The 19,342-nt window shown below is 46.6% G+C and overlaps 1 protein-coding gene across 7 annotated transcripts in view; it reads left to right on the top strand.

Moving 5' to 3' along the window:
- The first annotated feature begins 14,834 nt into the window (after positions 1-14,834).
- The window catches only part of LOC105495061 (zyg-11 family member A, cell cycle regulator), a 59,852-nt gene continuing 55,344 nt past the window's right edge, over positions 14,835-19,342 (top strand). For all 7 annotated transcript variants that reach the window (XM_071092855.1, XM_071092858.1, XM_071092846.1 and 4 more), the window contains exon 1: positions 14,835-14,953. In XM_071092855.1, the coding sequence (XP_070948956.1) occupies positions 14,864-14,953 (90 nt within the window). In that variant the 5' untranslated portion in view covers positions 14,835-14,863. The remainder of the gene's footprint in view (positions 14,954-19,342) is intronic.

Below are 19,342 nucleotides of genomic sequence, written 5' to 3'. Positions count from 1 at the left end.
CGCCTTGGCCTCCCAAAGTGCTGAGATTACAGGCATGAGCCACTGCACCCAACCTAGCGTAACTTTCACAGAGAATTTAAAGTCTGTTGTGTACCGATAGCCTTTAAAGTAGCATTTGCTGTAGAGCCTATTATGAGGGAGACATTTCTAATTATTGCCTTTTCTATTCTAAACCATGGAAAAAGGACCTAACAAATGATGTCCTTGTAGAACAGTGAAGGCCTCCTGGCAGTGCTCTCTTTAATCCATGATGTGGGTTAAGAGGAGTTTTGACTGATTGTGAGGCAACATAGGTACCACTAAAGTTTGTCACCTACATTGGGCCTTCATCTCTTATCTATTAAAGTATAAGGTTATTCATGTAAAAGGCCGCCTGTAAAATCCTTCACAAATAAAAGTATACCCTATAAGTGCACATAACAGACCCTCTTTTCATTTCTATTGTTCATAGAAGCATAAGCAAGGAAAAAATATTCAAAGATAAGAGAGTCTCATGATAGTAGAGGTCTTCATCTGTGATCTTGGGAAAAGCTGTTCCTATCAAGGATGCCATCATCTTCTGGGGAGAAACGTTTCTAGTCAGTTTTACCTTAAGGGTTCCAGTGGGTGTGCTGTTCCAGGAGTGTGGAAGGACCCTTTTCAGTTGTGAGATTATGAACCCAAGGTTCAAGGCTCCAGAGTTTTGCTGTAGTATGGACAGCAAGGACAGTCTTTCTATGATGTTCTCAGAAGATCCAGTCTTCTAGGCCAGGCGCAATGGTTCATGCCTGTAATCCCATCACTTTGGGAGGCCGAGGTGGGTGGATCACCTGAGGTCGGAAGTTCAAGACCAGCCTGACCAACATGGAGAAATCCTGTCTCTACTAAAAATACAAGATCAGCTGGGCGTGGTGGCGCATGCCTGCAATCCCAGCTACTCAGGAGGCTGAGGCAGGAGAATTGCTTGAACCCGGGAGGCAGAGGTTGCGGTGACCTGAGATTGCACCATTGCACTCCAGCCTGGGCAACAAGAGTGAAACTCCGTCTCAAAAAAAAAAAAAAAAAAAAAAAAAGATCCAATCTTCTGTAATCCCAGCATTTTGGGAGGCCGAAGCAGGTGGATCACCTGAAGTCAGGAGTTTGAGACCAGCCTGGCCAACATGGTGAAACCCCATCTCTACTAAAAATACAAAAATTAGCTGGGCATGGTGGCTCACACCTGTAATCCCAGCTAATCAGGAGGCTGAGGCAGGAGAATCGCTTGAACCCGGGAGGCAAAGTTGCAATGAGCCGAGATTGTGTCATTGCACTCCAGCCTGGGCGACAAGAGTGAAACTCCATCTCAAAAAATAAAATATATAAAAGAATATCTAATCTCCAGGTTCTAGATTGTGAAGGGATTGTCTGTCCTTGGTGACCTATAAAAAGCTTGCTTTACCTGGTGAAAATGCACTGTAGCATAATCTACTATTATAATATTAGCCCTCATGCATGTGAAAGCTTTTATACAGCCAGAAAACATGCATTGAAAATGACAATAGAGGCTGGGCGAGTGGCTCACGCCTGTAATCCCAACACTTTGGGAGGCCGAGACGGGCGGATCACAAGGTCAGGAGATCGAGACCATCCTGGCTAACACGGTGAAACCCCGTCTCTATTAAAAAATACAAAAAACTAGCCGGGCGAGGTGGCGGGCGCCTGTGGTCCCAGCTACTCCGGAGGCTGAGGCAGGAGAATGGCGTAAACCCGGGAGGCGGAGCTTGCAGTGAGCTGAGATCTGGCCACTGCACTCCAGCCTGGGCGACAGAGTCAGACTCAGTCTCAAAAAAAAAAAAAAAAAAAAAAAAAATTTCTTATTACCCAATTTTAGCCAGGCCAAAAGGCTGATATTCCTGGCTTTTGAACTTTACCAAAGGTAACCTCCCAGGTTCTCAGAGAAAGGAAGATTTAAGATAGTCAGTGGAGAAGAGACTAGAGAAGGTCATGCAGATATTAAACCAGACAGGACTTACTTCCTAAGCAGGGAATTGAGCTAGTGTGAAAAGGCAAAGCCTTGACTACTGAGCTACAGCACATGCCAGTCTTCTTTTTCCCCTTCCCAGGAGTTTAGAGTAGTTAATTTTGAGCTTGCAAAGGCTTTTAGTTAAAAGATAATTTTTAGAGCTAACTATGACATAAACCCTAAAATTCCTGTTCCCTGGAAGGCGAAGACCAAGAGAAAGTATTGCCACATAGTTACAAGGTCAAGCTCCTAAGGACATAAAACAAGATGGAGACAAACAGTGATTTTTACCATTCATTCAACCATTTGCACAGAGAGAGAGAAGCCAGAAATTTGACTGGCAAGAAATGCCTGGCCAGGCACAGTGGCTCACGCCTGTAATCCCATCACTTTGGGAGGCTGAGGTGGGCGGATCACCTGAGGTCAGGAGTTCGAGATCAGCCTGGGCAACATGGTGAAACCCTGTCTCTACTAAAAATACAAAATTAGTTGGGCACGGTGACACATGCCTGTAATCCCAGCTACTCGGAAGCCTGAGGCAGGAGAATCGCTTGAACCTGGGAGGCAGAGGATGTGGTGAGCCGAGATTGTGCCATTGCACTCCAACCTGGGCAACAAGAGTAAATCTCCGTCTCACCAAAGAAAAAAAAAAACCAGGAGCCGGGCCAGGCGTGGTGGCTCATGCCTGTAATCCCAGCATTTTCGGAGGCCAAGGTGGGTGGATTGTTTCAGGTCAGGAGTTCAAGACCAGCTTGACCAACAGGATGAAACCCCGTCTCTACTTAAAATACAAAAAATTAGCTGGATGTGGTGGCGCACGCCTGTAGTCCCAGCTATTCAGTTGGCTGAGGTAGGAGAATTGCGTGAACCTGGGAGGCGGAGGTTGCAGTGAGCCGAGATCTTGCCACTGCACTCCATCCAGCCTGAGTGATAGAGCAAGACTCTATCCCAAAAGTAAAAAAGAAAAGAAAGGGAAAGGAGAGAGAGAGAAAAGCATTGCCTGCAGCAGGGTTGGGAAGGCGAAATGATCAGGGAAGCCAGAGAAAGACTCACCCATTACAATGACTCTGAAAAGTTTAGGCGGCTGCTTCTCGGTAGCAAAGGGATCTTTTCCAGCAGTCTCATCAGCTGTCAAATTTCCCCTTTTAGGGGGGAAAACGCTCCCCTGTCCCATGATCCTGTACATGCCTAATGGCCATGCACAGCCATTAGCAAAGAGTGCAAGGCAGATTATTCCAAAGAGAATAGCAGTTGACATGCTATAGTGCCAAACCTGTTCTTAGCCAAAAGGGACTTGACCGAGAGCCCTTAAGTTTAAATGTACTGCAGTGCATTGTTGTTCATTTGGAACATTCCACTGTAAGTTATCTTTAGTAAGATTTTGCCATTTCTGTAAGACTTCACTGCCTCCCAGGCTTAATGTATAAGCCAAAAGGAACTCAGTTTTCCAGAAATTAAGGATCCCATTTTCCCATTTTTCCCTAAAATATTGACTTTACTCAGGTTCTTTTTTTTTTTTTTTTCTTTTTCTGAGACGGAGTCTCACTCTGTTGCCAGGCTGGAGTGCAGTGGCGTGGTCTCAGCTCACTGCAACCTCCACCTCCTGGGTTCAAGTGATTCTTTTGCCTCTGCCTCCCAAGTAGCTGGGATTACAGGCACACACCACCACGCCCGGCTAATTTTTGTATTATTAGTAGAGATGGGGTTTCACCACGTTGGCCAGGCTGGTCTTGAACTCCTGACCTCATGATCCACCCGCCTTGGCCTCCCAAAGTGCTGGGATTACAGACGTAAGCCACTGCGCCCGGCCTACTCAGGTTCTCTTGATTAACTTGGTCAATGATTTTCTTCCCTACCTAAGCACGCACGAAAAATGAAACAAAAGGGCAGAACCCAAAAATCCATGTGAATTTCAAAAGCCACATTTTATAACCCCTGCAATATTATTGCTTACTACCAGTTCCTTTCTGACCTAGCCAGACGTAAGAGGCCTCTAACTTGATCCAAGCCAGTTAATTCCCAGGTCAAACCTGTTCCTGGACCCAGTCCAGTTTCTGTGGCAACTCCAAACCCAGTTTGGATCAGAAGTTTTCTCAAAGAAACTCGGAGAGCTCCAAACACAAATCCATGGAGCTCCAAAATCTGAGAGGGAGCTTAGCTACGATCCCCAGCCACTCCGGGAGATCATGGACACAAAAGTGGGTCCTGCAGGTACCTTGCGTGTTCACTCAGCACTCCTGGGCGTCACTAGAAGCTCCACTTCAGAACCCACTTCTGACACCATCTGATAAAAGAGAAACTTCAGCTGAATTAAATTTAAAGGAGTTTAATGGAGCAATGAACCATTCGAGAATCAGGCAGTCCCGAGAATCACAGCAGATTCAGAGACTCCTGGGGTGCCGCGTGATCAGAACAAATGTATAGATAAAAAAGGTAAAGTGGCATACAGGAATCAGAAGTGAGGTACAGAAACAGTGAGATTGGGCCCGGCGCGGTGTCTCATGCCTGTAATCCCAGCACTTTGGGAGGCCAAGGCGGGCTGATCACTTGAGGTCAGGAGTTCAAGACCAGCCTGGCCAACATGGTGAAACCCCATCTCTACTAAAAATTAAAAATGAAAAAAATTACCCAGGTCGTGGGTGCCTGTAGTCCCAGCCACTTGGAAGCCTGAGGCAGAAGAATAGCTTGAACCCAAGAGGCAGAAGTTATGGTGAGCCAAGATCACACCACTATACTCTAGTCTGGGCAACAGAGCAATGCTCCGTGGGCGGATCACGAGGTCAGGAGATCGAGACCATCCTGTAACACGGTGAAACCTCATCTCTACTAAAAGTACAAAAAATTAGCCGGGTATGGCGGTGGGTGCTTATAGTCCCAGCTACTCGGGAGGCTGAGGCAGGAGAATGGTGTGAGCCCAGGAGGCGGAGCTTGAGTTAGCAGAGATCACGCCACTGCACTCCAGCCTGAGCCACAGAGGGAGACTCCTCTAAAAAAAAAAAAAAACTCGGTAACTCGGTGTTTGCCTTATTTGAATGCAGTTTGAACATTCAGCAGTCTATGAGTGGTTGAAGCATGCCCGCTAGGATTGGCCAACACTCAGCCATTGTTACAGGTGCATACTATTAAGTTCGGTTTTCAATGTTGTCTACTTTTCTTTCTTTCTTTCTTTCTTTTTTGAGACAGAGTCTTGCTCTGTTGCCCAGGCTGGAGTGCGGTGGCAGGACGTGATCTTGGCTCACCACAACCTCCGCCTCCCGGGTTCAGGAGATTCTCCTGCCTCAGTCTCCCGAGTAGCTGGGACTACAGGCGTGTGCCACCGTGCCCGGCAATTTTTGTGTTTTTACTAGAGACAGGGTTTCACTATGTTGGCCAGGCTGGACTCAAACTCCTGACCTCATGATCTGCCCACCTTGGCCTCCCAAAGAGCCACTGCGCCCCAATGATTTTTTTTTTTTTTTTTTTGAGATGAAGTCTCACTCTGTTGTCCAGGCTGGAGTGCAGTGGTGTGATCTCTGCTCACTGCAACCTCTGCCTCCCAGGTTCAAGGAATTCTCCTGTTTCAGCCTCCCGAGTAGCTGGGATTACAGGTGATCACCACCATGCCCGGCTAATTTTTATATTTTTAGTAGAGACGGGGTTTCCACATGTTGGCCAGGCTGGCCTCAACTCCTGACCTCAGGTGATCTGCCCACCTTGGGCTCCCAAAGTGCTGGGATTACAGCACTTTCAACCACTGCGCCCAGCCTTGTCTGACTCTTAAGCTAGGTTATAGTTCATCCCCAAGGACTCAAATATAGAAGTATGGAGTCCTCAGGTCATATTTAGTGTGCTTTAACACATGATACCTCTTGAGTTTAACACATTCTCAGCAGTTAGAGCTTAATAAACCTGAATGAAAAAATTTAAAAAGGTGTGTTTTCCGGTTACCTTTTCCCTATGCTGCTAAAGTATTCTGCCAAAAATGACCAAAGCATGGCAGACTGGTAGACTTGAAATGGCAATATGGTTTGTTTCTTAAGAGCCTGGGTTTTGGAATCACAAACCAGGTTCATGTCCTGGTTCTACTATTAGCTATATGGCCTCAGACAAGTTTCTTTCCGTTAGTGTTAGTTCCACATTTGTAAAAATAACAGCACCTACATCAAAGGATTGTTTGAGAACTCATTAAAATTACGCTTGTAGGGCCAGGCCCGGTCGTTCACCCTTGTAATCCCAGCACCTTGGGAGGCCAAGGCAGGCGGATCACTTGAGGCCAGGAATTTGAGACCAGCCTGGCCAGCATGGCGAAATCCCGTCTCTACTAAAAATACAAAAATTAGCTGGGTGTGGTGGCAAGCGCCTATAATCCCAGCTACTTGGGGAGGCTGAGGCTAGAGAATCGCTTGAACCTGGAAGGTGGTGGTTGCAGTGAGCCGAGATCGCGCCACTGCACTCCAGCCTGGGTGACAGACTGTCTCAAAATAAAAAACAAAAACAAAAAAATTATGCTTGTACCTAACAAATAGTAAGAGCTAAAAAGAAAAAGTGGCCACTATCATTACTATATATTTGCGATGTCTAAATTCATGAGTCAATTTGGCTGGGCCACAATGCCAGTATTTGATCAAACAATACTCTGGATGATCCAGTGATGGTGTTTTTGGATGAGATTAACATTTAAATCGGTGGACTCTGAGTAAAGTAATTTGCTCTCCAGGATGTGATGGGCCTCATCCCATCAGTTGAGGGTCTAAGGAAAACAAATACTGACTTCTGCGAGCAGGAAAGAGTTCTGCAGCAAATGACCTACTATTTGAACTGCAATATCAGCAATTCCTAGAGTCTTTAGCCCACCAGCCACCTTGTGTATTTTGGACTTGCCACCCTCCATAATCGAATGAGCCAGTTTGGCACACACACACACACAGACACACACACACACAGAGTAGTGTTTCTCTGAAGAACCCTAATATCAAACTTGTAAATATAGTAATATTATTATGTACAACTTGTAAAAAAGAAAATCTGAATATAGGTAAGATTCTCATTACTTATTATAGTAAATGTCCTTTCATTTAAGTATCAAATGAGACTCAGTTACTAAGAGCAGCAGCAACAAGACAACACAAGGAAAACTGGCTTAACAAAAAAGCATAAAGAAAAGGAGGAGGAAGAAGAGAAGAAATGCATCATCTTACGTGACTGACCTGCAGGTCGAGCTTCCTGGAGAACTGGATCCACATCTCAAAAATACCACCATGGCTTGGTTTCTTTTTTTTTTTTTTTTTTGAGACCGAGTCTTGCTCTGTTGCTCAGGCTGGAGTGCAGTGGGACGATCTCAGCTCACTGCAACCTCCACCTCCTGAATTCAAGTGATTCTCCTGCCTCAGCCTCCTAAGTAGCTGGGATTATAGGCGCTTGCCACCATACTAGGCTAATTTTTGTATTTTTAGTAGAGACGGGGTTTCTCCATGTTAGTCAGGCTGGTCTCAAACTCCTGACCTTGTGATCAGCCCACCTTGGCCTCCCAAAGTGCTGGGATTACAGGCGTGAGCCACCGCACCTGACCAAGGCTTGGTTTCTACTATCTCTCAGAGATGTCTTCTCCATGGGGTTTCATTCTCAGATACTGGTGTTACTATGGGCCATGCATAGGAAGAAAAATTCCTTTAGCTAATATTGAACCAAACAAGTTGTTGAGCTACTTGGTACATAGCCATCACAAAAAAAGAAGAAAGGGAGGGAGAGAGGTAGGGAGGGAGGGAGGGAGGGAGGGAGGGAGGGAGGGAGGAAGGAAGGAAGGAGGGAGGGAGGGAGGGAGGGAGGGAGGGAGGGAGGAAGGAAGGAAGGAAGGAAGGAAGGAAGGAAGGAAGGAAGGAAGGAAGGAAGGAAGGAAGGAAGGAAGGAAGGAAGGGGAAAGAAAAGAGAATTAAAGGCCAGGCACAGTGGCTCATACCTGTAATCCCAGCACTTTGGGAGGCCAAGGCAGACGGATCACTTGAGGTCAGGAGTTCTAGATCAACCTGGCCAACATGGTGAAACCCTGTCTCTACCAAAAATACAAAAATTAGCCAGGTATGGTGGTGCATGCCTGTAATCCCAGCTACTCTGGAGGCTGAGGCAGGAGAATTGCTCTGGGACCCAGAGGTCAACGTTGTAGTGAGCCAAGATCCCACCACTGCCTCCGGCCTGGGTGACAGAGTGAGACCCTGTCTCAAAAAAAAATAATAATAAATAAAAATAAATTAAAAATGAAAAGCCATCCTTTATTCTTCCCTTTCCCCTACTTGAAGTTTTTGTTATGTTGATTGACTTAGCCACTTCTTAACTGAAGTGTTCCTTTCTTTCCCCATGACACTCTTATCTTCTAGTCCGGCGTCAATCTACATCACAAAAGTCCAGTGAATTGGTCTATCTGCATAACTCCACAAATTGAGAAGTGGGAGCAAAGGGTGGAAACCTTGAGCATTCACATTAATCGTTTTCATCCCTTATAATTTAAGACTCTAATGCAGTCTCAAAATTCAGCCTTTATACAGGCTCCAATTTATGAAAAAGCAAGTCATAGTGTGGAGTAGTCATAAGAGCTCTCGGCTTCCAGAAGCCAGTCTTTGGAGCAGGGTTGGGGAGGTGATGCCGGTGGCCAGATGTTGAAGATGAAGACTCCTATGCTTTCATTTCAGTAGGATAGCTGTTTAAAATCATTTTGCATGCCAGGCTCGGAGGCTCACACTTGTAATCCCAGCACTTTGGGAGGCCGAGACAGGCAGCTCACCTGAGGTCAGGAGTTCAAGACCAGCCTGGCCAACATGGTGAAACTCTGTCTCTACTAAAAATACAAAAATTAGCTGGGCATGGTGACTCACGACTATTATCCCATCTACTCAGGAGGCAGAGATAGGAGAATCACTTGAACCCAGGAGGCAAGAGGTTGCAGCCAAGATCATGCCACTGCACTCTAGCCTCGGCAACAGAGTGAAACACTGTCTCAAAAAAAAAAAAAAGTAAGTAAGTTCATCTTGCAGTGACTCAGTCAAGGATTGCCTCTGAAGAGTGTCTCCTAGACCGGAATGTAAATCTAAGAGATAAGAAAACAACAACAACAGCAAACCTTAACTCTCCTGTCCCTGAACATTAATACATATTATAAAAGGAACCATTTAAGGCCAGGCCCAGTGGCTCATGCCTGTAATCCCAGCACTTTGGGAGGCCAAGGCGGATAAATCACTTGAGATAAGGAATTTGAGACCAGCCTGGCCAACATGGTGAAACCCCATCTCTACTAAAAATGCAAAAATTAGTCAGGCAAGGGCCGGGCGTTATGGCTGCTGTGTAATCCCAGCACCTTGGGAGGCCAAGGCGGGTGGATCACCTGAGGTCAGGAGTTTGAGACCAGCCTAACCAACTTGGCGAAACCCCATCTCTACTAAAAATACAAAAATTAGCCAGGCTTGGTGGTAGGTGCTTGTAATCCCAGCTACTCGGGAGTCTGAGGCATGCAAATCACTTGAACCCAGGAGGCAGAAGTTGCAGTGAGCTGAGATCGGGCCATTGTATTCCCGCCCCGGTGACAAGAGCAAAACTCTGTCTAAAAAAAAAAAAAACAAAACACTACCCTGGCATGGTGGCGGGTCCCTATAATCCCATCTACTTGGGAGGCTGAGGTAGGAGAATTGCTTGAACGCAGGAGGCAGAGGTTACAGTGAGCCGAGATGGTGCCATTGCACTCCAGCCTGGGAGACCTAGCAAAACTCCATCTCAAAAAAACAAACAAAACAAAACAAAAAAGTCTTGTAGGGAAGATAATTATCCTCCACTTTTCAGATGAGGGGAAGCCTACTGAGGTCAAATGACTTGCCTCAAATCACACAGGTAGCAAATAGAGCAACTTGTAGATTAAACATCCACACTATTTTTTTCTTAATTTTTGTTTAAGATGTGGGCTGGCAGGGCTCAGTGGCTCACGCCTGTAATCCCATCACTTTGGGAGGGCCAGGTGGGCGGATCACCTGAGGTCATGAGTTGGAGACCAGCCTGACCAGCATGGAGAAACCCTGTCTCTACCAAAAATACAAAATTAGCTGGGCGTGGTGGCAGATGCCTGTAATCCCAGCTACTCGAGAGGCTGAGGCAGGAGAATCGCTTCAACCCAAGAGGCGGAGGTTGCAGTGAGCCGAGATCGCGCCATTGCTCTCTAGCATGGGCAACAAAAGTGAAACTCTGTCAAAAAACAAAACAAAACAAAATTAGCTGGGCATGGGGGCATGGTTGCACGCCTGTAATCCCAGCTATTCTGGAGGCTGAGGCAGGAGAATCGTTTGAACCCAGGAGGCGGAGGCTTCAGTGAGCCGAGATCGCGCCACTGCACTCCAGTCTGGTGACACAGCGAGACTCCCTCTCAAAAAAAAAAAAATAAATAAATAAATAAAAATAAAGAAAGATGTGGGAGGGGGTCTCACTACGTTGCCCAGGCTGGCATCAAACTCCTGGACTCAAGCACTCCTCCCACTTTAGCCTGCCAATGAGATTAATTACAAGCTTGAACCACTGCACCCAGCCCAAACCTACATAGTATCTTGCCATTGGATTTTCTACTCTGTGGAAAACATGCTGCTTTGTTTTTTTTTATTTTTATTTTTTCCTTTTTGTGGAGAATGGGGTCTCGCTATATTGCCCAGGCAGGTCTTGTACTCCTGGGCTCGAGCTATCCTCCTCTCTCTGTCGCCCTAAGGGCTGGGATTACAGGCATGAGCCGCCACACCTGGCAACATGCTGCTTTGTATAATCTCAGTAGAATATGAGGAAAAGGGGATAGCTGGAAGCCCTCCAAAACTGATGCATAAAATAAAACACATAATTGGTTTTTTTCCTTAAACATAGAGTATCAAAAGACACAGGACAGGGTGCACTAGATCAACTGTCCTCTGCTCCAAATAATAACAACAATAATTTCATTTTTAAAATTTATTGTTATTTATTTTTTATTTTTGTTTGAGACAGTCTTGATCTTTTGCTCAGGCTGGAGTGCAATGGCGCAATCTCGGCTCACTGCAACCTCTGCCTCCCACATTTAAGAGATTCTCCTGCCTCAGCCTCCTGAGTAGCTAGGATTACAGGCATCTGCCACCAAGCCCAGGTAATTTTGTATTTTTAGTAGAGATAGAGTTTCACCATGTTGGCCAGGCTGGTTTTGAACTCCTGACCTCAGGTGATCCACCCACCTCGGCCTCCCGAAGTGCTGGGATTATAGGCATGAGCCACTGCGCCCAGCCGATTTTATTTATTTATTTTTTTTTTGAGACAGTTTCCCTTTTGTCGCCCAAGCTGGAGTGCAATGGCACGATCTTGGCTCACTGCAACCTCCACCTCCCAGGTTCAAGTTATTCTCTTGCCTTAGCCTCCCAAGTAGCTGGAATTACAGGCGCCTGCCACCATGCTTGGCTAATGGTTGTATTTTTAGTAGAGACAGGGTTTCATCATGTTGGCCAGGCTGGTCGGGAACTCCTGACCTCAGGTGATCCATGCACCTTGGCCTCCCACAGTGCTGGGATTACAGGAGTGAGCCACCCTACCTGGCCAACAACAATAATTTTAAAAGCGAAACCGTTCTGTAAGTTATTTGCCCAGATGCAGCACTTGGCTCCTGGCCTTAAAAATGCCGGGAGAAGACTGACAATCAGGCCACCGCTTGTGCCCGTGACAGAAACAGCAAAGCCCATTTTTAAATTTTTATTTATTTTTTAATAAAGGGAGTCTCACTCTGTCGCCAGGCTGGAGTGCACTGGCGTCATCTCGACTCACTGCAACCTCCGCCTCCCGTGTTCAAGGGATTCTCCAGCCTCAGCCTCCCGAGTAGCTGGGACTACAGGTGCACGCCACCATACCCAGCTCATTTTTATTTTTTTAGTAGAGACGGGGTTTCTCCATGTTGGTCAGGCTGGTCTCAAGCCCCGAGCTCAGGTGATCTGCTCACCTTGGCCTCCAAAAATGTGGGGATTACAGGTGTGAGCCACTGCACCTGGCCACTTTTATTTACTTATTTTTATTTTTTCCAACAAAATCTCGCTTTGTCATAAGACTGGAGTGCAATGGTGCAATCTCAGCTCACTGCAACCTCTGCCTCCTGGGTTCAAGCAAATCTCCTGGCTCAGCTTCCCAAATAGCTGGGATTACAGGGATGCACCACAATGCCCAGGTAATTTTTTTTTTTTTTTTTTTTTTTTTTTTTTGTATTTTTAGTAGAGATTGGGTTTCACCATGTTGGCCAGGCTGGTCTTGAACTCCTGACTTCAGGTGATCCACCCATCTTGGCCTCCCACAGTGCTGGGATTACAGGCGTAAACCACCATACCTGGCCTCATGTGTTAGGTTTTAAATTAATTGGTTTAATAATAAGAGCTTAAATAAAATATTTTGTCAGCAAAGTGAAAAACAATGCCTTTAGTTCATGTGACTTGGGTAATCTTTGGGAAATAAAGATGGGCTTAAAGATTACTGATAAAATACAAATGTCTTCAAAATGTAAACGTGGTTAAAATTATGTTCAAATATTAGGTTTGCTAAATGCTTTAAGGTCATAAAGTGCTTCCTTGGCTTTTGAAAACTGTTTAACTTGCCTGCTTTCTAGCTCGGTAAGGCCTGGGACATGTGGAGTTGGCCACACCTCTAGCTATGCTGGAAATAGTCAAACCTTATAACTTACCAGGTTTTATATTAAAGTTAAAATTGCTGAAATTCACACTTCAGCTGTAAAAGAAATATCCTCTCCATTGGGCATACCCCAAGGAAATGACTTTGTAACTTTCCTTCATCCTCTTCATTACATAGGGCATACCCGAAGTAGAGGGTATTTAAACTCCCAAAAATTCTGTAACGGGGCCTTTGAGCCCCAGTGCTTGGGCCCACTCCCACATTGTGGCATTATGGAGTGTACTTTCATTTTCTTTTTTTTTTTTTTTTTTTTTTTTTTGAGACGGAGTCTCGCTCTGTCACCCAGGCTGGAGTGCAGTGGCCGGATCTCAGCTCACTGCAAGCTCCGCCTCCCGGGTTCACGCCATTCTCCTGCCTCAGCCTCCCGAGTAGCTGGGACTATAAGCGCCCGCCACCTTGCCCGGGTAGTTTTTTGTATTTTTTAGTAGAGACGGGGTTTCACCGTGTTAGCCAGGATGGTCTCGATCTCCTGACCTCGTGATCCGCCCGTCTCGGCCTCCCAAAGTGCTGAGATTACAGGCTTGAGCCACCGCGCCCGGCCTCATTTTCAATAAATTCCTTCATTCCTTCCTTGTTTGTGCATTTTGTCCAATTCTTTGTTCAAGACACCAAGAACATGAACACCCGTTAACAAAAGCATATTGGCGGGGCACGGTGGCTCACGCCTGTAATCCCAACATTTTGGGAGGCTGAGGCCAGCAGATCATGAGGACCATCCTGGCCAACATGGTGAAACGCCGCCTCTACTAAAAATACAAAAATTAGCCGGGCGTGGTGGCGCACGCCTGGAGTCCCCGCTACTTGGGAGGCTGAGGCAGGAGTATCACTTGAACCCAGGAGGTGGAGGTTGCAGTGGGCTGAGATTGCACCACTTGACTCCAGCCTGGGCAACAGAGTGAGACTCCATCTAAACAAACAAACAAACAAAAATGCATATTGATCGGACTTGCAGTGAGGAAACTCAATTTTGTCTCCCAGGTTGGCCACTCATCAGCTGGCTAAAAAACGTGTTGTCTATTTAACCTGTCAGTTCTTCAGTTTCCCTGTGAGTAAAATGGGGATGATACCTACAACACAGGATTTTTTTCTTCTTGTAAGTGGATTAAATAAAAGAATAAATGTGAAAGAAAAGTTTTAGGCAAAGTACTTAAAAATAATTTTAACATCTGAATTCAAGCCACTTATCAAGGACTTGCTATGTGCCAAGCATTGTGATATGTTTTACATACATTATTTAATCCTTACATTAACCGTGTGAGATAAAGCATTCTCATTCCAATTTACTGATGAGGAAGTTGAGCTTCAAAGACATCAAGAATCTTGCTCCAGGTTCTCCAACAGTAGACGCCTGAGCAGGCATTCTAATTCAGGATTCAAACTCCAAGGCTCATGCTCTTGAGAACTTTCCTTTTCCAGGTATTGTTTTCTCTGAAATTAGCTAATGTGTACTAACTTGTGGAGTTTCTTTCTTGGAGAAAGTTAGAAGGGTCTCTCAGGGTTTCTTTCTTGGAGCAGGTTATAAGGGTCTTCTCAGGTACTTTTTAGGTAACAAGAAAGCTAAATAGCTTTTTTGGGTAGATACTTGCCAATATTTTGTATTCGTTTTATATTTGATTTATCCAGAGACTCTAGGAGTTGAAACAGAGAGGACTGTTAGAGAGGTGCTGTTGCCAGATTTTTAGGGGCACAGTCTTTGAAATATATATATTTTAATGTATGAAAGCTTAAAAAAAAAATATATATATATAGAAATAATGAATATATATGTATGCATATACGTGTGTGTGTGTATATATATAGTATTCCCCAAACCTACACAGCCGGTCCTCGGGGAATGTCCCCTCAAGCCCTGAGGCGCGGGGCTGGGGAGGAGTGGGTGAGCAGCTGGGCCATGGCAGGTTGGTCTGAGGAGGCTGGGAAGGCGGGAGAGGGACGGTTGGCCCAGGCGGCGGCGTGTAGGGGGGCGGGTGGGGCTAGGAGGCCGCCCGGGGGGTGGGGTCTGCGGCTGGCCGACCCCCGCGTGCGCGTCGACTCGCCGGGCATTTCAAAAGCCCGCCGCCGGGCGCGGCGCTAACTCTGTGTGCCTCGCAGGCGTGGTGGGCGCGTCCTGGCAGCCGCCCGCCTGGTTCTCGCGGGATCCGGGCCCCGGCTCGACGCCCGCTCTCTGCTTGACACCCCGCCAGTGGGGTCGCCATGGTTCATTTCTTGCACCCGGGCCACACGCCCCGGAACATCGTCCCTCCCGAAGCTCAGAAGGATGCCCTGGGCTGCTGCGTGGTACAGGTGAGCACCGGGGTGCGGGCTGCTACGCGGACCTGGCGCCACGTCCAACCCCGGCAAGCACGGCGAGTCTCCTGGGACGCTGCCGAGGCACTTGCTGGGGAGTGTGGCCCGCCCGGGGCTGCGGTCTAAATGCCGAGCACTTTCCTGGCGCAGGCGTAGCGCGGAGTTGCGTTGCTGGGGAGGCGCCCTGGGCGCCGCGGGGCGGGGGACGTTTCTGCGCGGGGCGAGGCGCGTGGACTTTGCGCCCTGAGGCGGCGCGGCGAGAGCCCAGTCCCAGAGACCCGGGCGAGCCTCAAACGATTCCTCGCCCCAGTGCAGGGTGCTGTGAGCTTAGACGTAGGTGCAGGGCATGGCACTCGGCTTGGCCCGTGGTGGACGGTGTTTTTGCCGTCGTGAACCCAAACGCCCCAAACCTTGACCGTTTCCCCACGCGTGTTGTGGACGCGGCGCCCCGCGGAGGCGGTGACCTTTTGACCACTACCACCTGAGGCTTTTGGGCCCGGGGCCGGGCGAGTAGGTTAGTCCGGCTGGGGGAACTGGAACCCGAAGTCAGATTCTTTCAGTTCCGCGCGTCCGTCCCCGCCCCGGTCCCGTCCCCGTCCGATTCCCAGCCTTTGCCGAATGCCTGTTACTCTTAGTTCTGAACAAAATGCAAACCCAAAGAATGTGTGTTTAGCGCCTACTGTGTGTCAAGTGTCGCCTTTCTTTTTTTTTTTTTGAGATGGAGTCTCGCTCTGTTGTGGAGTGCAGTGTCTCAATCTGGGCCAACTGCAACCTCCGCCTCCCGGTTCAAGCGATTCTCCTGCCTCAGCCTCCCGAGTAGCCGGGACTACAGGCGCGTGCCACCATGCCTGGCTCATTTTTTGTATTTTTAGTAGAAACGGTTTCACCGTGTTGGCCGGGATGGTCTCGAACTCCAGACCTCGTGCTCCGCCCGCCGCGGCCTCCCATTGTGCTGGGATTATAGGCGTCAGCCACCGAGCCTTTCTAAAGCAGTCTAGTAACCCCTAGTCTTTTGTAGGCTTTGCTAGGCTTCATTTTACCGATGTGGGGAAGTTGGGAGCTCTGAAATTGGGTTGACTTGCTCGTGAACTTGAATTTCACCTCAGGTGTTCAGACCTCCGACCCCACTTTGGAAAAAACCCGCCAAGGGCCACCCTTTGGGAACTCGAGGGATTGAGTGGTCAAGGCTCGACCCAAAGTTTATGGAGAGAAGGAAATGCTCTGATTAAGGTTGTGCTTTACATATTAACGCCTTGTTGAAAGACTTTTTGCCCTGCAGTGATCTAGCCTGTGCTCTTTTGAACTCACTTAGAAAAGTTGCTGTATAATTTGTGGATTTGTAATTCACGGAAAACTTGGATTTTTTTACGTGTGTACTAGCATCGTCTCAAGCACATTTTTTGCTGCTTGGAATCGAAACAAGATTTCTTGTTTTTGTTGTTGTTGTTGTTTTTTTTTTTTTTTTTTTTTTTTTTTAGACGGAGTCTCCCTCTGTCGACCAGGCTGCTAGCTCACTGCAAGCTCCGCCTCCCGGGTTCACGCCATTCTCCTGCCTCAGCCTCCCGAGTATCTGGGACTACAGGCGCCCGCCACCACGCCCGGCTAATTTTTTTTGTATTTTAGTAGAGATGGGTTTCACCGTGTTAGCTAGGATGGTCTCGATCTCCTGACCTCTTGATCTGCCCATCTTGGCCTCCCGAAGTGCTGGGATTACAGGCGTGAGCCACCACGCCCATGCCTTCTTTTTATTCTTCTAACTTTTTATTTTTAATTAAAATGGTGGTTTTCCTATGTTGCCCAGGCTGGTCTTTGAACTGGGCTAAAGCAATCCTCTTGCCTTGGCCTCCCATATCCTTTCAATTTTTTGCTTCATGAATTTTGAATCTATTAGTAAGTTCATATGCATTTAGGAATGTTAATTCTGCTTGATGAGTTGACTCTTTTTATCATTAAGAAATGTCCATCTTGATCTCTAGCAATATTCTTGTCCAAAAGCCTCATTTTTCTGACGATGTAGTCACTCCAGTTCCCTGTGTCTAGTGTTTAACAACTGTCTTTATGTTTTAAATTGAGTGTCTTGTAAACAGCAGCCCTGCATTTGTATGTAGCCTAAGAGTCTGTGCTTTGTTTTTTTGGAGATGGAGCCTTGCTCTGTCACTCAGGCTGGAGTACAGTGGCACACTCTTGACTCACTGCAACCTCTGCCTCCCGGGTTCAAACAATTCTCCCGCCTCAGCCTCCTGAGTAGCTGGGACTACAAGTGCATGCTGCCATGCCTGGCTAATTTTTGTATTTTTGTAGAGACAGGTATTTTTGCAGAGACAGGGTTTCACCGTGTTGCCCAGGCTGGTCCTGAACTTCTGGCCTCAAGCGACCTGCCCACCTTGGCCACCCAAAGTGCTGGGATTACAGGCATGCACTGCACCCAACCTTTATTTTATTTTATTTTTTTTTTTTTTTACAGAGGACAGGAAAGTAAACATTTTAATTTTTTAAATTAAAAAATGTATTCTTAAAATTGATTTTTGGGGGGAGGAGAGAGTCTCACTCTGTTGCCTAGGTTTGAGTGCAGTCTGTGATCATAGCTCATCCTCCCTCTTCAGCCTCCCTAGTAGCTGGACTATAGGTGTGCACCACCATGCCTGGCTGTTTTTTATTTTTTGTAGAGGCTGAGTCTTGCTGTGTTGCCCAGGCTAGTCTCAAACTCCTGGCTTCAGCCTCCCAAAGTTCTGGGATTCCAGATGTGAGCCACCGTGCCCGGCCATTCTGTGCTATTTAATTGGAGTAAATATAATTATCAGTATTGTTGGGTTTAAGTCTACCGTGTTTTGCTATATATGTTCCATTTGTCTTGCTTTTTCCTTTTCTTTTGAATTACTTAGAAAATACCATGTTCTCTTTTGACTTAGTAATTCTCTCTTTCTCTCCCTTTCTCTCTTTCTCTCCTTTTCTCCTTCTTACCCTTTAATGGTCACTCAAAGGTAGCTGTTTTCAAAGTGTGGACCCCAGCACCTCCAGAATCCCAGAGATCCCATCTCTTCAATGAAACTTAGCCCACCTATCAATGAAATTTGCAAAAATGTAAAACAGTGCTGCTGTTCTCAACTAAGCTAGTTTTTAATTCTTTTGGAAATTGTGGCTTTTTAAATTTATTTTATATATATATATATTTTCTATATATATTTTATATATATATATATAGAAACGGAGTCTCGCTCTGTTGCCCAGGCTGGAGTGCAGTGGTGTGATCTTGGCTCACCACAACCTCCTCCGCCTCCCAGGTTCAAGTGATTCTCCTGCTTCAGCCTCCTAAGTAGCTGGGACTACAGGTGTGCGCCACCATTCCCAGCTAATTTTTGTATTTTTAGTAGAGATGGGGTTTCACTATGTTGGCCAGGTTGGTCTCGAACTCCTGAACTCATGATCCACCCACCTCAGCCTCCCAAAGTACTAGGATTACAGGCAAGCCATCGAAAATGTTATCTATGTTAACATGCTCTGAGTTTTTAATATTTCCTAAGTGAATTAATGTGTATTTTAAAGATTGCTAAGATTTAATTTTTAACGTGGTATATGTTGATAGATGTAACCCAATTTTTAAGAGTATAGAGTGGTACAAGGACCAAAAAGCTTGGGAGCCATATCGCTAGGCATTAAAATTACATCTTTGTCTGTTCATATTTACTTTTAAAGATACTACTTAATTTTTTTTTTTTTTTTAATTGAGACCAAGTCTTGCTCTGTTGCCCAGGCTGTAGTGTAGTCTCGTGGTCATAACTCAATGCAGCCTCACACTCCTGGGCTCAAGCGATCTACCTGCGTTGGCCTCCCAAAGCGCTAACATTACAGGTATATGCCACCACTATACTGTTTCTTACTTTTTTTTTTTTTTTTTTTTTTTTGAGATGGTGTTTCAGTCTGTTGCCCAGGCTGGAGTGCAATGGTGCAGTCTTGGCTCACTGCAACCTCCACCTCCCTGGTTCAAGTGATTCTCCTGCTTCAGCCTCCTGAGTAGCTGGGACTACAGGAACCCGCCACCACAACTGCCTATTTTTTTTTTTTTTTTTTTTTTTTGAGACAGAGTCTTGCTTTGTCACCCAGGCTAGAGTGCAGTGGCATGATCTCAGCTCACTGCCAGCTCCGCCTCCCGGGTTCACGCCATTCTCCTGCCTCAGCCTCCCAAGTAGCTGGGACTACAGGCGCCCACCACCACACCCGGCTAAGTTGTTGTATTTTTAGAAGAGATGGGGTTTCGCTGTGTTAGCCAGGATGGTCTCGATCTCCTGACCTCGTGATCCGCCCGCCTCCCAAAATGCTGGGATTATAGGCATATAAGCCACCATGCCCAGCCACACCTGGCTAATTTTTGTGTATTTAGTAGAGATG

This window comes from Macaca nemestrina, chromosome 1 (assembly GCF_043159975.1).
Source record: "Macaca nemestrina isolate mMacNem1 chromosome 1, mMacNem.hap1, whole genome shotgun sequence".
NCBI classification, from domain to species: Eukaryota; Metazoa; Chordata; class Mammalia; order Primates; family Cercopithecidae; genus Macaca; species Macaca nemestrina.
This window is presented reverse-complemented; position numbering and strand designations above follow the sequence as displayed.